Source organism: Schistocerca americana, chromosome 9 (assembly GCF_021461395.2).
Source record: "Schistocerca americana isolate TAMUIC-IGC-003095 chromosome 9, iqSchAmer2.1, whole genome shotgun sequence".
NCBI classification, from domain to species: Eukaryota; Metazoa; Arthropoda; class Insecta; order Orthoptera; family Acrididae; genus Schistocerca; species Schistocerca americana.
This window is the reverse complement of record NC_060127.1, coordinates 55,110,485-55,129,062: the sequence shown is the minus strand read 5'-3', so window position 1 is coordinate 55,129,062 and position 18,578 is coordinate 55,110,485. Positions and strand designations below refer to the sequence as shown.

The following is an 18,578-nucleotide window of genomic DNA, read 5'->3' as shown; positions in this document are numbered from 1 at the left end:
ACTTCAGTGTTTTCTTTGAGTAGTATTGTAAGGTTTTTTGTATATTTTTCATGGGGTGTATTGATTCAATTTTGTTTTTCTCTTTCTTTGAATTACGGTAAATTGTTCAGTTTATCTGGTTATTGGCTTAACACGCACTTCTGGCATTAAATCAGCTGTTTTTGAAATTGTTTTTTATTCCTGTTTAATGTCAGATTCAAATGTAACTTAATTTATGTTATTTGAAATAAATGTGTTGGATTGACCTTAATGAATTATGAGCAATCGAAGTAAGGGACCCACTACTTCATTAGTGCTTAACAGTGGCGTGTGGTTCGGGTTGTGAGCCCCGTGCTCGTACCAGTCTTAAGTGCAAAGAGTGGTGACGCAGCTCTTCATACAACTTTATCCTGTGCAAAGTTCAATAATTGTCACCCTATAAGAGACCTAAGGTGGACCATTGTCGGTTACAGCATGTAATTAGTGTGCATTAGTACAATGGCTGTAGCTTAATATAGGACTCTTTCCTATTGACACCTCTTGTTTCCTGTCAGAGAGATCTCAACAATAATGGAAAATTTGCTGTTACACAAACTTGGCGTTTGCTAATGTCAATGGTGAAACGCCCTTCACATAAATGAGAAAAAGTAAGAGCTGTAAGATGGATCCATGTGAAGCAGAAAAAAAGCAAGGGCCCTTACATGGGTGCTTGTGGAACAGGAGAAAAGAAAGAGCCCTAAGATGGATCCTTGTGGAACAAAATAAAGGAAGGGTCTTAAGATGGATCCTTTTGGAACAGGGAAAAAGGAACAGTCCTAAGATGGATCCTTGTGGAACAGAAAAAAGGAAGGGCCCTAAGATGGATCATTGTGGTACAGGAGAAAAGAAAGGGCGCTAAGATGGATCCTTGTGGAAAAGGAGAAAAGAAGGGGCCTTAAGATCGATCCTTGTGGAACAGAATAAAGGAAGGGCCCTAAGATGGATCCTTTGGGAACAGGACGAAAGGAAGGGCCATAAGATGGATACTTGTGGAACAGAAAAAATGGAAGGGCCCTAAGATGGATCCTTTCTGAGCAGTAAGAAAGGAAGGGCGCTCAGATGGATCCTTGTGGAACAGAGAAAAAGGAAGGGCCCTAAGATGTGTCCTTGTGGAATAGGAGAAAAGAAAGGGCCCTAAGATGGATCCTTGTGGAAGAGAATAAAGAAAGGGCCCTAAGATGGATCCCTTTGGAACAGGAAGAAAGGAAGAGCCCTAAGATGGATACTTGTGGAACGGGAGGAAAGAAAGGGCCCTAATATGGATCCTTGTGGAACACTAAAAGTAATTAATTTGCAGTGGGATAGTGCCTGATAGCTTGCTACCATTCTCTTCCGTACCGACTCTCCTTGTTTCGTACTTCGTTGCAATAAGCGAGAAAAAGTAAGATCGATCGTTTTGAATCTCCACTTCTAATTAGTTCCTTGTAGGATGGCACCTGAACCTTACTGCCAAATGAAGTGAGTAGCTGGTGAGTGTGTGTGTTGCTTACGGATCTGCCGGCGGCGAGCACGGCGCCCCAGGAGGCGAGGTAGGGCAGCACGAGCAGCAGCAGCGTCGGCTTGCGGCCCAGCGCGTCGGCCACGAGCCCGGCGGGCAGCGAGCCCGCCATGGCGCCCAGCGCCACCAGGGAGCCCAGCCAGGAGGCCTCGTCGTCCGTCAGCGGGCGCGACACGTACGCGTCCAGCGGCGCCGGCGCCGCCGGGGAGTCCCCCACGGCCGCGGCCGCCGCCGTCGCGTTGCCCGACTGCAGGTAGGGCAGCGCGTTGCTCGACCAGCCGTCCACGTAGCCCACCGACAGCGTGCTCGTCGTCGCTGCGAAAGCACACCTCATGTAAGACCGCTCACTGGCACTCCTGGTGCCCACATGACTGTTGTATCTACTTGACCTTGACGTTCCATATTGTATCTCACGAGCAAAACAAATATGTAATGTCATACACTGATGATGTTTGGTTTGTGGGGTGCTCAACTGCACGGTCATCAGCGCCCATACAAAGTCCTAATTTTTACACAGTCCAATTTTTCACGAGATCTAGTGGAGCCGAAGTCATGAATGATGATGGTGGTGGTGATCATGAAATGGTGAGGACACCACAAACACCCAGTCCCCGGGCAGAGAAAATCCTCAACGCAGCCGGGAGTTGATCCTGGGACCCCGCGATCCGTATGCAGCAACCCTAGCCACTGGACCACGAGCTGTGGACGTTGAGATGACGTAGGTCGTGGTTGGTTGGTTGGTTGATTTGGGGGAGGGGACCAAACAACAAGGCCATCAGTCCCATCGGATTAAGGAAAGATGGGGAAGGAAGTCAGCCGTGATCTTTCAAAGGAACCATCGCAGCATTTGCCTTAAGCGATTTAGGGAAACACAGAAAACCTAAATCACGATTGCCGGACGTGGGTTTGAACCGTCATACCAGAGAATGCGAGTCCAGTGTGCTAACAACTGCACCACCTCGCTCAGTCGAAAGTCATGAGATAGCGATATGCACATATACAGATGGGACAAAAAGGCAATGCATTGCAACAGCTGTCATTTGTACTCAGCTGATTTATGTGAGGTTTCCAACGAGATTATGGCCGCAAGACGTCAATTAACAGACTTTGAACGCGGAGTGGTAGTTGGAGCTCGACGCATGGGACATTTCATTTAGAACATCATTAGGAAATTCAATATTCCGAGGTGTCAGGAGTGGGCTGAGAATGCCAGATTCCAGGCATTGCCTGACTGCGGACAACGCAGTGGCCAACGGCCTTCACTTAACGACCGAGAGCAGCGGTGTGTGTGTAGAGTTGTCAGTGCTAACAGACAAACGACACTGCATGAAATAAGTGGAGAAATCAATGTGGGACGTACGACGAACGTTTTCGTTACGACAGTGGGGCGAAATGTGTCGTTAATGGGCTGTGGCAGGAGACGACTGAAGCTAGTGCCTTTGTTAACAGCACGACGTCGCCCACAGCGCCTCTTCTCGACTCGTGACCATATCGCTTCGACCCTAGCCGACTGGAAAAACGTGGGGTGGTCGGACGAGTTCCGATTTCAGTTGTTCGAGTGTGGCGCTGACTCAACGAAGCCATAGAGGAAAATTGTCAACAAAGCACTGGGAAAGCTGGTGTGGCCCTACAGTGATGTGGGCTGTGTTTACATGGAATGGACAGGGTCTTCTGGTCCAACTGAATCGATCACTAACAGAAAGTGCTTACGTTCAGCTCATCGGAGACCATTTGCAGCCATTCATGAATTAAATAAACGTAAAAATGGTCCGTAGTTGGCTGTAATGTGATTTTTATTTAACCTTGCGATAAGCTACTTTCGACTACGTGTCACTGTCAAGCACATTTGTAACATCTGTACTTCACGTCATTTTCAGATCACCTTTAATTGAAAATGACATGAAGTAGAGATGGTACAGATGGGCTAACAACGTGCAGAATGGACCGCTCAGGATTGGCATCACTTTCTCTTCACCAATGAGTGTCGCGTATGCCTGCAATGAGACAATCGTCGCAGACATGTTTAGACACACTGTCCAGCGAGTTCAGCAAGGTGGAGGTTCCCTGCTGGCATTATGTGGGGCCGACGTATGCCGCTGGTGGTCATGGAAGGCGCCATAACGGCTTTACGATACGTGAATGCTATCCTCCGACCGATAGTGCAACCATATCGGCAGCATATTGGTGAGGCATTCGTCTTCATGGACGACAATTAGCGCCCCAATCGTACACATCTTGTGAATGACTTCCTTCAGGATAACGACATCGTTCGACTAGAGTGGTCAACATGTGTTCCAGACATGAACCTTATCGAATATGCCTGGGATAGATTGAAAAGGGCTGTTTGTGGACGGTGTGACCCGCCAACCACTCTGAGGGATCTACTCCAAATCATCGTTGAGGAGTGGGACGATCTGGACGAACAGTAGCTTGATGAACTTGTGGACAGTATGCCACGACGAGTACAGGCATGCATGAATGCAAGAGGAAGTGCTACTGGGTATTAGAGATACCGGTGTGTACAGCAATCTGGACCACCACCCGTGAAGGTCTCGCTGTATGGTGGTACAACACGCAGTGTGTGGTTTTCATGAACAATAAAAAGGGTGGAAATGATTTTTATGTTGATCTCTGTTCCAATATTCTGTAGAGGTTCCGGAACTTTCGGAACCGAGGTGACGCTAAACTTTTTTATGTGTGTATGTGAAATGTGCGTATACGGCCAAAGCCAAGGGTAAAAAGCTCCTCCTAAACTCCTGAATCGTTTTCAGTCAAACTTGATACACATACTACTATCTCGAATGAAACACAGTGAAGGGAAGAACCACCAGCCTGCTATTGGGGTGGAGGTGATAACGTGGAGAGAGAAGACGGAGGAAGAGATGGACAGACAGAGAGAGAGAAGGAGGACATGACACAGATGTGAAAGAGAAAAGAGATCGACAGAGAGTCGGGTTGGAGGAAATCGGCCGACGAAAGGTAGAGGGGATGGACAGAGAGAGGGACGAGAAGCTGGACAGAGGGACTGTGTGATATTCGCTATTTTTGGCTTCATTAAAACAGCAAATAGTTAACACTTTCAGCCAGAAGGCGAATACTTGTTTATAAACAATGATTAATGAATAATAAGACGTCGCATAGCGACGGTGGAATTTCCTAAATAATGTAATTCGCCGTCTTTGTGCGGCAACATAAACAGAAGAATACGGATCGATATGCGATCGTTCACTATTTTGTTCGCTGGAGAACAAATGAAGCTTTGAGCGCTAAACTCTTGTACTGTTTTTCTTAAGTAAGACGGACGCAGATTTGTGGCCGTCTGATCTAACTTTTTACTAAATGTAGAAAAACGTGTTCCGTCTAAATTTGAGTGAAGCGTAAAAAAGAAAAACTGTTACAACTTATCGTGACGACGCACGGGCGACTCAAGAGGACAATGACTGTATAAAAGAGCGCTAAATGGACCATCATTATTGTACTAAGCATAAGGTACGATATATGTGACAGTTATAATAAATATTTGTTCTGGAAGTATTGAATCATTTAGCAGTGCTCATTCCTATCATCTCCTCAGTATTATTTTCATTTTAATTATGCATCTTGCTAAGATTACAGACACCAAGATCAGCAGTCCAATGTGCGTGTTACATTGACAAAAAGAAAACTGTTTGATCGTCTTCTTGCATCAGCTTTAATATTGAATTTCCCTTTTGTGTGATGTTACAATTGTTTTTGGGCCCTTAAGAACTTTCTGGTCTCTTAGGAAATTGTTTTGTCATAACAATAACTACACAACCGGGTATGATCGTATCTACGATCATGAAGTAATTAGAAAGACGATAACGCAATTTCTTAATCAATAACACGATAGCTGTGAGTGCTTCAAGCCACGCGAAACTGCAAGTAAAAACTATTCACATCTCATAATGCAATAGTTTATGACAATGGCCAATCGATGATTCTTTCGCCAATTGTGATTGATAAAGCAGTAAGCGAAATCTCAATTTACAACTTTTCCATTGAATAACAACATCACTTTTATTTTGTTACATCACAACTGGGAGAAGGTTGTCTAGTACAAATAAAAAAAATACATATCCAAGCAATACTGAGTGCTTAGACACTTTATTGTAACTTTAGTATTGTTTTCAAAAAGTTCGAATTCTGCTTAATGAACGTTAAGTGGAAGGTCATCTACATATATGAGGAATAGGTATGGCTCCAAGATAGAACCTTGTGAGATTCGCTTCGTGATTTCTCTCCAATCACTAAAATTCTCAAATAGTTCGAGTTTCATCGCAACGCTTCGTCTTCCGTTTGTTAAGTGTGATTGAAAACAGTTGTATATAAAGTCATGAGTTCCATAAACCGTAAGTGTTTTCGAAGAGTGACATGATCTACACAATCAAACGAGTTGGAAACAACACAGGAGATATTTTGTTGTGCTAGGCTCGTGGGCGGACTTACCGAGCACGGCGGCGACGTGCTGCCTCCAGCGGTAGGCGGCGGGCCTCGCCTTGGTGGCGGACTCTGCGTCCACGTTGGTGGCGGCGGGGGCGGCGGAGGCGGGGGGGAAGGCGGCGGCGGGCTTGGTGGCGCCGCAGCAGGTGCGGTAGCAGCGCTGCGTGCCGCCCGTGTGCCCGTTGCAGCACGTCATCTCGGTGGCTGCGAAAACAACACCAAACACCGTGTACTGCAGCACTTAATCCCAGCTCCAAAAACAAAAGCAATCACCATGAACTGCAGCACTTCACCCCAGCTGCAAAAACAGCACCAAACACTGTGTACTGCAGCACTTAAATCCAGCTCCAAAAACAAAAGCAATCACCATGAACTGCAGCACTTCACCCCAGCTGCAAAAACAGCGCCAAACACTGTGTACTGCAGCACTTAAATCCAGCTCCAAAAACAAAAGCAATCACCATGAACTGCAGCACTTCACCCCAGCTGCAAAAACAGCGCCAAACACTGTGTACTGCAGCACTTAAATCCAGCTCCAAAAACAAAAGCAATCACCATGAACTGCAGCACTTCACCCCAGCTGCAAAAACAGCGCCAAACACTGTGTACTGCAGCACTTAAATCCAGCTCCAAAAACAAAAGCAATCACCATGAACTGCAGCACTTCACCCCAGCTGCAAAAACAGCGCCAAACACTGTGTACTGCACCACTTAATCCCAGCTCCAAAAACAAAAGCAATCACCATGAACTGCAGCACTTCACCCCAGCTGCAAAAACAGCACCAAACACTGTGTACTGCAGCACTTAAATCCAGCTCCAAAAACAAAAGCAATCACCATGAACTGCAGCACTTCACCCCAGCTGCAAAAACAGCGCCAAACACTGTGTACTGCAGCACTTAAATCCAGCTCCAAAAGCAAAAGCAATCACCATGAACTGCAGCACTTCACCCCAGCTGCAAAAACAGTGCCAAACACTGTGTACTGCAGCACTTAAATCCAGCTCCAAAAACAAAAGCAATCACCATGAACTGCAGCACTTCACCCCAGCTGCAAAAACAGCGCCAAACACTGTGTACTGCAGCACTTAAATCCAGCTCCAAAAACAAAAGCAATCACCATGAACTGCAGCACTTCACCCCAGCTGCAAAAACAGCGCCAAACACTGTGTACTGCAGCACTTAAATCCAGCTCCAAAAACAAAAGCAATCACCATGAACTGCAGCACTTCACCCCAGCTGCAAAAACAGCGCCAAACACTGTGTACTGCAGCACTTAAATCCAGCTCCAAAAACAAAAGCAATCACCATGAACTGCAGCACTTCACCCCAGCTGCAAAAACAGCACCAAACACTGTGTACTGCAGCACTTAAATCCAGCTCCAAAAACAAAAGCAATCACCATGAACTACAGCACTTCACCCCAGCTGCAAAAACAGCACCAAACACTGTGTACTGCAGCACTTAAATCCAGCTCCAAAAACAAAAGCAATCACCATGAACTGCAGCACTTCACCCCAGCTGCAAAAACAGCGCCAAACACTGTGTACTGCAGCACTTAAATCCAGCTCCAAAAACAAAAGCAATCACCATGAACTGCAGCACTTCACCCCAGCTGCAAAAACAGCGCCAAACACTGTGTACTGCAGCACTTAAATCCAGCTCCAAAAACAAAAGCAATCACCATGAACTGCAGCACTTCACCCCAGCTGCAAAAACAGCGCCAAACACTGTGTACTGCAGCACTTAAATCCAGCTCCAAAAACAAAAGCAATCACCATGAACTGCAGCACTTCACCCCAGCTGCAAAAACAGCGCCAAACACTGTGTACTGCAGCACTTAAATCCAGCTCCAAAAACAAAAGCAATCACCATGAACTGCAGCACTTCACCCCAGCTGCAAAAACAGCGCCAAACACTGTGTACTGCAGCACTTAAATCCAGCTCCAAAAACAACACCAAACACAGTGAACTTCGGCACTTCATCCCAGCTGCAAAAACAACGCCAAGCACTGTGTACTGTAGCACTTCATGCCAGCTGCAAAAACAAAACCAAACACAGTGTTCTGTAGCAATTCAAACCAGCTGCAAAAACAACACTAAAACTGTGTACTGCAGCATTTTATCACATCTGCAAAAACAATGCCAAACACTGTGTACTGCACCACTTCATACCAGCTGCAGAAACACCACCAAACACTATGTACTGTAGCACTTCGAAGCAGCTGTGAAAACAACACTAACATCATGTGCCATAGCACTTCATACCAGCTATAAAAAGAGCACCAGGCTCTTGGGGTTGCACCTCATCTTGGCTACAGTGAGAAGAACAACATGTCTTCATAGTATGTATGATACTTCGATTGGTCCTTCTCTGGCCAGAGATTTATTGCTAATGCCCATTTCTTCTCTAAGGTCCCATGGTGAGATAGAATGAACCTCACATTCACCAGCAACTTTGAGCACCTGTGACAACTCATGGCTACTGTTCCGTGGCCCTTGGTGAAGGGTAGTGTATCAGAATTGCTGTTCTTCCAATTTTATTTGTAGCAGAATCCTGTTGCGAAAAGTTCTGTGTAAGTCCTAACTTCTCTTCTCTTACGGAAGTGGGTATGGTATGAGATGTGTTGTCAGAGAAAATGTATGTATTTTGATTCATCTGATGTGTCAAAATATACTGCCTGACAAAAATAGTAAAGCATCCAGATTGGTAAGAGAAAATGAAATGTAAATTGACAGGTGGAGAGGATATTTGTCATTATTGCAGCGATTAAACGTAGTCAAATTTACAAAGAACTTGGCGCTACGAGTTGCAACCCCTGATTACATACCTGGCCTTCTTTAAAACAAAAATTTATTCGAACTGGCCATGGGCAATTCCCGTATTTCATATAGAATCACGAACTCCCGTTTTAAAGCAGACAAATTAAATAAAAGAATGATAAGTGCCAGTGGAATAAAGTATTATATACAAAATACCAAGGGGCTTTATTAAAAGAGTTTCTAATGAACGTCCCTTTTGTTTCACAACTACTATATAAACCCGACGCTAATACTGTTAACGTATTTGCGTTTGTGAGTCTTTAGCGTCTGTGAGTCTTTGGAGTTTTGGATTTTCTAGCATCTGGGAGTCTTTGTGTTCGAGATTATAGTGTCCCAGCTTTTGGTGTTTGAGTCACGGGTATTCGCGTCTTTAAGTTCATGTTGCTTTGTGAAATAGTTAACTTCATTGGAAGCCAGGCTAATTAAAAGTAAATTTCGGATCGTCCAATTTACTGTCAAAAATACGAAGACTGAGAGAACTGAGGTAGCGCTAACATCCAGCGAACATCTCAATCGATAAAAAATTGATATCATTAATTCCAATTTCAGAACTTCAGTTGTTGCCGAAGTTCCAATTAAAATATCACGTCACAACTTGACATTAGATTATAGACCCAGTTCGGACATTAATTATCGGGCTTTGTGAGACCATTCGTAGTAGTGAACCACATCAAAGAATTTGCGTTAATAAAAATCGAGTTAAGAAAAAACTATAACGTCCTACGCTTTCGAAATAAGTATTACGATAACTGAACTGTATATTGGATTATCTCTGGACAGTAATAATAATAATAATAATAGTTTACTCCGTATTAATATTTAAGGGAATAATTTTCAACGGACAAAACATCGTGCTGCGTTAAGTGAACTCTGTGATCTTTGAAGGAATTAATTGGGCGTACATGTGCTACGCAAATCAAAGATATTAATACGTTTTGAAATGCGAGTCGGCCGCCTAGTAACAGTTAATGAGCATCTTTGGCGGCAACAGCTAAACAACGCAGCTAGCCGGTGGTAATAATTTCAATCTTAACTTATTAATCAACAAATATTCACTGCAATAACAGATAGTGTTGCGCCGCCTCGCTTTCACGTGTCTCAATGAGGCTAATAATACTGGTTGGGCGTGGAAAAAGGACACTACACTCTCGCTGATTGTGGAAGTTCCAGTAGGCATAAACAGGAGGCGTCAAAGAGTCCACTAATCGGTACGATGCTGCACTCCCTCTGGCCTTGATGCATACACTGATTCGATTGGGAAGGCCGTCGTGAAGCTATTGTAGTCTCTCTTGAGTCAGCTGGCCCACAATTGTTGTAATTGGTCCTTCATATCCTGGATACTGGCGTTCGGATGAAATCTGAGCTGGTCCCACATGTGTTCTACTGGGGACAGGCCTGAGGATCTAGCTCACCACTGGGGAACCTCAACACCATGCAGGAAGTTCATGGAGTGACGTGCCATATAGGGAAGAGCATCAAAACTGGCACTGTGGTATTGTCACATGTGTGGTAACACATGAACCTGCATGACGTCAATAACGTACCTTTCTGCCGTCACAGTTCTTTGAGTCACTACCAGTTATGAACTCAAGACGTTCTCGATGAGTTCCTAAACCAAGACGCCAGGAGTAACACAGCTGTGCCTCTCCTACACAATGGGAAAATGGGACCTCTATCCAGGGGCCTCCATGCTTGCCGACAGTTTTCATCCAGAGCAGTGCAAAACGGCGGTCCATCCCAGAACGCAATGTGATGCCATTCATCAGCAGTCCGTGTTTCTCAGTCATGGTACAAATCCATACGCAGCAGTTGACATTGTAGTGTCGACAGCAGCGTAGATATGGGAATAATTCTGCAGTCTGACTTCTGCTAATGTCCAACCAATGGCAGATGATGACACAGAATATTTTACTTGTTGTCAAATGTCAGGCGCAGATGTTAAGGGGTTACAATGCTTTTGTTGCACAATACGGTGATCCTCCCTTCTGGTGGTCAGTCGCGGTCAACTTGAATCCTGACGATGAGATCGCCCGCCCTCACCTTCCCATGCAGTCCAACACTCGATGCCCATCAAATCTGCAGATTGCACGATTCGACCAAGTGCAGGCCTGCAGTGATGCCACTTTCAAATTCTGTCAACTGCTGATAACGCTGTCTCACATGTGTACGTGTCACCTCCGTGTCATTCACGGTGATCACTCAACACCTGACTCTCTTCATGCCCCTTGTATACCTTACCGTGCCTGGTAACAGCAGTAGACACTACACCACTAGTGCAATCTGGTGGCGTTCCACTTGCCACAAAAAAATTGAAAGAAGTGTACTGGGGCACACTTGTATGTGGTACCAGAATAAGAGAAGAATATTAATAAATTAAAATGAAACTAGTATACTATAAACGATGAATGTCTCTGATAAGCTCGATAATGCGGTTCGCTGACAGTGCACGACCGCAGAGCCAAAGATACCGTACTTCTTCGCTGGACTAAGAGAGCGCTGGACGAACAGTCGTAGGTAGCTGTCTGTGAGGGAAAGACGGCGGAGTAGGCAGTTTCTGTGCTGTGACATGTGAAGCCAACAACAGTTAGATTAATGTAGGTATGTCAACATCGTCGAACATGGGAGCAGAAGTCTTAATGGAAATAAGGTAAAAATATTAAATAATTATGATTTCTGTTTTTGCCAGCGCGTTAGTAGATGAGTTGGCTGCTAATTTGTAACTGTCAAGTAACTCTAGAATGTACGTAAACTGTCTTGAGAAAAAGACTAGTTAAATATTTCATTTTTTTAATATTTTTAAGATTTGTGAATAGAGCTGTATGTAATTTGACGATTTGCATTTATGTTGGATTAATGAAATTATAATACTTGCTGTTTAAATCTCATTGTTTATGGATCAGTTGTGAATAATGTAGCTTCAGATGGTTTTGAAAAGGCGAAATTAACATGCAATATAATTTTTCTAAGAAAACTAAGTGTTAATAATTCACCAAAATCATTACCGCTTCTCAGTCGAGGTCATATATTTTTCAAAAAAGTTGGATTTTCTTAATTGTTCTTGTTTATCAGCCAAATGAATTTCATGTGTATTTCAAGTATCATGGCCAGTCTTGTACGCTGCTGAGCCTATAACTAGCATTCATATTTTTTGTGGGAGCCCAGAATACATCGCGTTACTCCGTTGCTCCTTTAGAGGTAAGGCAATTAAATTTTTTTGTTATGTGAACAGGGCCAGATGATTCAGTGCCTACGAGGCTGAGTGTATTTTGCAGTGACTGTATTTCTTTATTGAAATTGGGAGTTGCATTGCTCAATCGATTCGTAAAGTTTTGCTAACAATAACACAGAGTAAGCACACAATTTGCACTTACAACATCCAGCACGACAACTCGAGTTCTGTATCCATTCCACAGTTCATACTTCATTCAACGTAATCGTAAAGTTTGTTATTTCATCTTTTCAAAGAACGTTACAAAATGGTCCTCTAATCATTTACATACCACCCAATGGTGTACACACGTATGAACTTACAACACATCTGACCATGTGCTTCATTCTTTTCTGTCCAGAACGTATAAATATTTCCTGCGGTTTTCGCTAAGTTATATCAAATAATTATTCTGACTTTTGCGATGGAGGCAACTGATTAACGGCGATCGAATTATAATAGTGAAGTTTTCTTAATGGAACTATGTACTTTTTTCTGTGCCATCGGAGAGAGCCTTCACGACCTAACATGTGTGAAACTTGATCAAAAAATACTTGACGTACGCTCGTATGGCGCAAGGTGGGTACACGTAATGTTGCAGAAACATTGTCGAACACCATAATTTTGCTGATCCATATGGTATGATGACACGAAATATCGTGTGGCGAGGATCTCCCGGCGGGTAGACCTGATCGTCTTGTGGAAGACTTTTGAGGTGGCGCCACTTCGGTGACTCCTGCGTCGATGAGGATGAAATGAGGATGATGAAGATGACACAAACACCCATCTGGGAATCGAACCTGGGTCCCCCGGCATGACAAGCCGGCACGCTGTCCACTCAGCTAAGATGGAGGACTGTTTCGCAGAATGAACATTGAATACTCACTGGTGAACGTTATTGTAATACTGTACTCCTTGTACAGGTGCGTCGCTGCAGTAGTTCATCGGGCCTTGACTTCGCTTTCATCGATGAAAATGCACGATCGCATCGAACAGCCCAGGTCTAGGAGCTGCTGAAACGAGAAGATATTCGACGAATGGACAGGCTTCCCCGTTCCCATGGAGCACGTGTGGAGACATACCGGTACACGTGTACCAACGGCCATCACTAACCTTGTGACCAGCATAGGAGCATGCTCCAGATCATCCATTGCCATCCTAGGTGATCACATACCCCAATAAGAACCATGTCCCGCCGTTTATAATGCCCACAGGAGCATCACGAACCGTGTGGACTTAAGTGTAATTCAAAAATTAACAGTCGAGATCGATATAATTAATAGAATAACATCAATGTATCCTAAAGCTATTAAGACCTGTACAGCCTTTTATGATATCACTAACGACGCGATCTCATACAGGGTGTTACAAAAAGGTACCGCCAAACCTTCAGGAAACATTGCTCACACACAAATAAAGAAAAGATGTTATGTGGACATGTGTCCGGAAACGCTTAATTTCCATGTTAGAGCTCATTTTAGTTTCGTCAGTATGTACTGTACTTCCTCGATTCACCGCCAGTTGGCCCAATTGAAGGAAGGCAATGTTGACTTCGGTGCTTGTGTTGACATGCGACTCATTGCTCTACAGTACTAGCATCAAGCATATCAGTACGTAGCATCAACAGGTTAGTGCTCATCACGAACGTAGTTTTGCAGTCAGTGCAATGTTTACAAATGCGGAGTTGGCAGATGCCCGTTTGATGTATGGATTAGCACGGGGCAATAGCCGTGGCGCGGTACGTTTGTATCGAGACAGATTTCCAGAACGAAGGTGTCCCGACAGGAAGACGTTCGAGGCAATTGATCGTCGTCTTAGGGTTCAAATGGTTCAAATGGCTCTGAGCACTATGGGACTTAACATCTTAGGTCATCAGTCCTCTAGAGCTTAGAACTACTTAAACCTAACTAACCTAAGGACACCACACACATCCATGCCCGAGGCAGGATTCGAACCTGCGACCGTAGCAGTCCCGCGGTTCCGGACTGAAGCGCCTAGAATCGCAAGGCCACCACGGCCGGCGTCGTCTTAGGGAGCACGGAACATTCCAGCCTATGACTCGCGACTGGGGAAGACCTAGAACGACGAGGACACCTGCAATGGACGAGGCAACTCTTCGTGCAGTTGACGATAACCCTAATGTCAGCGTCAGAGAAGTTGCTGCTGTACAAGGTAACGTTGACCACGTCACTGTATGGAGAGTGCTACGGGAGAACCAGTTGTTTCTGTACCATGTACAGCGTGTGCAGGCACTATTAGCAGCTGATTGGCCTCCACTTATGCGAATGGTTCATCTAACAATGTGTCAATCCTCATTTCAGTGCAGATGTTCTCTTTACGGATGAGGCTTCATTCCATCGTGATCAAATTGTAAATTTTCACACTCAACATGTATGGGCTGACGAGAATCCGCACCCAATTGTGCAATCACGTCATCAACACAGATTTTCTGTGAACGTTTGGGCAGGCATTGTTGGTGACGTCTTGACTGGGCCCCATTTTCTATCACCTACGCTCAATGGAGTACGTTATTATGATTTCATACGGGATACTCTACCTGTGCTGCTAGAACATGTGCCTTTACAAGTACGACAGAACATGTGGTTCATGCACGATGGAGCTCCTGCACATTTCAGTCGAAGTGTTCGTACGCTTCTCAGCAACAGATTCGGTGACCGATGGATTGGTTGAGGCGGACCAATTCCATGGCCTCCACGCTCTCCTGACCTCAACCCTCTTGACTTTCATTTATGGGGGCATTTGAAAGCTCTTTTCTACGCAACCCCGGTACCAAATGTAGAGACTCTTAGTGCTCGTATTGTGGAGGGCTGTGATACAATACGCCATTCTCCAGGGCTGCATCAGCGCAGCAGGGATTCCATGCGACGGAGGGTGGATGCATGTATCCTCGCTAACGGAGGACATTTTGAACATTTCCTGTTACGAAGTGTTTGAAGTCACGCTGGTACGTTCTGTTGCTGAGTGTTTCCATTCCATGATTAATGTGATTTGAAGAGAAGTAATAAAATGAGCTCTAACATGGAAAGTAAGCGTTTCCGGACACATGTCCACATAACATATTTTCTTTCTTTGTGTGTGAGGGATGTTTCCTGAAAGTTTGGCCGTACCATTTTGTACCGCCCTGTATATGTATTCAAGTTTTTAGAAGCCCATGCAACGAAAACGCCCACGCAAGGCTCCCACTCTGTCACTACAGCGGCTGCTCTCGTACTTGATGTGTCACCATACTCGGTTTCAATAGCGACGCTGGAAAATACTAACTATTCTACAGCGTTTATTTATGAGTCGTCGGCACAAACGTTTTTGACGATATCGACCTGAATTGATATCTTGATCTTAGTCGGCGTACTTCTTTGGTTTCTCGACTACCAATTCGGCCGTTACGTTACCATGAAAACGGCGTCCTTTTTCAGTACACACTTTTATATCAAGGCGGCCATCTCAACCTTCACGTTGTCTAGGTAACGGTGTCATTTCAAATTTCTATCAGAGGGGACTGGCTACTAAATATACACGACATGTATATATTTCAACGGTTATATCTTTTAATATATCTCTACCTCACATTATCTGTTTATGTAATATCTATGCGCATATAATTACCACTCTCTTCTTTATTCGTTTATCGACAAAACATCAATAAGAACGATGTGTTTGTCTTTTGACACTGCTTCTTCTGTTGTTTTGTAAGGTTGTTTATTTTATTTTAACATAAATGACTACTTGATAATGTTTTAACATCTTGCGTACTCGTAAGTGGGTAAGTGAACTTACTTTGCAGACTAGATACAGCTCTTGTGAAGCGTTTGCCATTGGCTGGTGATGACGTAAGCCAGTGTCGGCGCGCGACTTGCACGCTATTTAACCAGTGGCTCCACAGCCATCAGTCAGTTTACTATCGTGGTATCACGGAAAATCCGAGAAGCCACCAGCATCAGCCCTAGGGGTAAACGCTACAACCTTTCTCTATTTTTACCGCCATTTGCAGTAGTACTGTCTGTAATTTTTACTACAGATTTTCTGTGTAGTGCTTCAAGGCCATATGTAATAGTACAGTTCGTAACTTTGCTGTTGCTACCCTTGTAGGGCAAAAAAATTCTGGCTTGTAGATAAGCCGAAACCGGTTAATAAAGAAATATTATTGCGATCTCGACTGTTCATTTTTAAATATAAATCAGGTCGATGCCATCCGTGGATTTCGTTGTCAAAATTTATATTCTGTGTAATTACTGTCTTTGAATAAAAGTCTCGTTTCCGTTCGTCTGATTCGGTATTTCTTTCAGTCACCTTCTGTACTAGATTGTAAAAGTTCTTTCTTTGTATGGTCCGAGACATTTCGTCGAACTACGTTCCTTGGCAGTGTCACATCATGCGAAAGTTACTTTCGTCTTTAAGTTTTGCACACTAGTGTATTTATACAGAAGATCCAAAAATTATGACATGTAAAGTGATAGCTTAGTAAAGATATAGCGCAGAAACAGTTACATTAACGAAAAGGGAATGAAAGTTTATGTCGATATGACTTTAACAACTGCTGAAGAAAGTGAATTTATATTTACACCTAGTATTTGTGTTATTAAAACTTAATTTAACAGAGGAGGAGATAGGAAAATGCGTTTGGTCATTGAATACTAAACTGGCATCGTCTGTCTTGGGTTTCTTCATTTCCGGTGTTTCTAGTAGGATCATCTTTCTGTTTTTCTTAACAGTAAAACTTTGCATTCTGCATCATATGAATGGTTTTCTGTTAAAAATGACCGCCAGAGTTTGAATCTGTGTTTCTCAATCTGCAGCTCATGTCATGTTCATATAACCTAATTGCTTAACTAACCAACATCTACTTTTCCACAGTCAATCAGAGCTGTGGCAACAGCGACGAGCTGCAGATTAAGAAAGAAAGATTCAAAATTTGACGATCATCTTTTAACAGGAAACTGTTTATAAAATGTAGAATGCAAAGTTTTACATTCTGTTAAGAAAAGCAAAAAGATGACCTGTTGGAAATACTGAAAAGCAGTAAACATGCGATATAGTATTAAATGACCGACCACAGCTTCCTTTTTCTCGTACGTTAAATTAGTTTCAGTTGCAAATACTAGATGGAAATTTCAATTTTATTTTTCGTCAGTTATTTGGATTTCCCTTTTAAGTTAGTGAAACTATTTGTGCGTGTTGCTAAAAAAGGCAACATTTTCCTGTGCAAACACTCTGCGTAGCTTCTGGATAAATAGCATCTGTGTAATCCGCACATCATTTCATCTGTGTCTGCGACATTCAGCTCTTACCTGACTGTGACCTAAAAACCGCAAGCCTATTCGTGACAAAATAAATATAATTTTGCAAAATACTGCGAAGTGTTTGTTATATAATGTTATTAACACCAGAGACGTGGAAGGCTTAATAACTCGGCCCTGCACTGTGATAAGTTCAGAAGAAAAACAGGTTCTTCTTCTCTGTTCCGTATCCTTTTGGACAACACAAGCTAACCAAGCAATCAATAAGCTCAATTTCGCCCTTTCGTCAGCTGAATTTAATAAAAAGACATAAAGAATGTTACACGAATGATATAAAGCACTTGTTTATATGGAGTGGACTTCTGGGAAACGACAAAACAACATAGAAGAAGACTTTAAGTTATCCGAATGTATTATCTGAGAAAAAGTTGTGTGCGTTTTCGTTAGTTGTTGACTTTTACTCACAACATACTTTTTAAAGAGACATTGACCTATGAGCAGAGCCCTGAAACCAAAAACATTGAATGAGACGTTCGTTGTTAAAAGTCGTGTCTAGTTCTAAGACTCAAACTTTACATTTAACTGAAAAATTTAAAATATTTATGGTATCTGATAAAAGACTCCATTAAAAACAGTTAATATTTTTTTCAAAATTTTATAATATAAAGTACCTGACTAGACTTCGCTATTTTCAAAAAGTAGGCATAAAGTATCCCCCCCCCTCCCCCCACCACTTCTTGTACTTTGTCTTGCAAGGCATAAAATGATATGAACATGTCATGAGATTAGAAGATAAACAATGACCGAAAAACCATTCTTTTGGGATCCTTCATACAACAGCAGACTCTGCACAGAATGGAAAAATCAAGTGGAGAAGGATGTCCAAAATAAGAAATCTGAAAGATTTATGCAAGGATCGAGAGACTCTGATACGAGGCTGTGAGAAAATGGCCTAAAAACCTGTAAACAACTCCTAAAATAATAATAATAAATGCTTGAGGTCAATACATTTAGTACGTGATACGACAATCATATTAATACAATCACCCAAACCTTGCCTGAGCTGCGCGTTTCCTTACATCTGGGACAATAGGGCAGTCACTTGTGCGACTCCTTCTGCTGACAACCGCTTTGTTGCAATGTTACCTTCATATTATTTGATCGAATCCCACACATATGATGCCCCTGAAGCTCCCTTCGAAGGCTCTTTCCAGCTCCACAGGGATAAAAAGCTAAGTCGCTATGTAATGTAGGAGCTACAGCATGTACCTATAAAATAGCTTTCGCACGTAAAAAATTTCGTCACTTTTTCCACC

General features: G+C 43.3%; 1 protein-coding gene across 1 annotated transcript in view; it reads right to left on the bottom strand.

Moving 5' to 3' along the window:
• Positions 1-1,850, bottom strand: part of LOC124550622 (facilitated trehalose transporter Tret1-2 homolog) — a 67,811-nt gene extending 65,961 nt beyond the window's left edge. The window contains exon 1 of the mRNA XM_047125345.1: positions 1,509-1,850. Coding sequence (XP_046981301.1) covers positions 1,509-1,850 — 342 coding nt within the window. The remainder of the gene's footprint in view (positions 1-1,508) is intronic.
• Between the last annotated feature and the right edge of the window lie 16,728 nt (positions 1,851-18,578).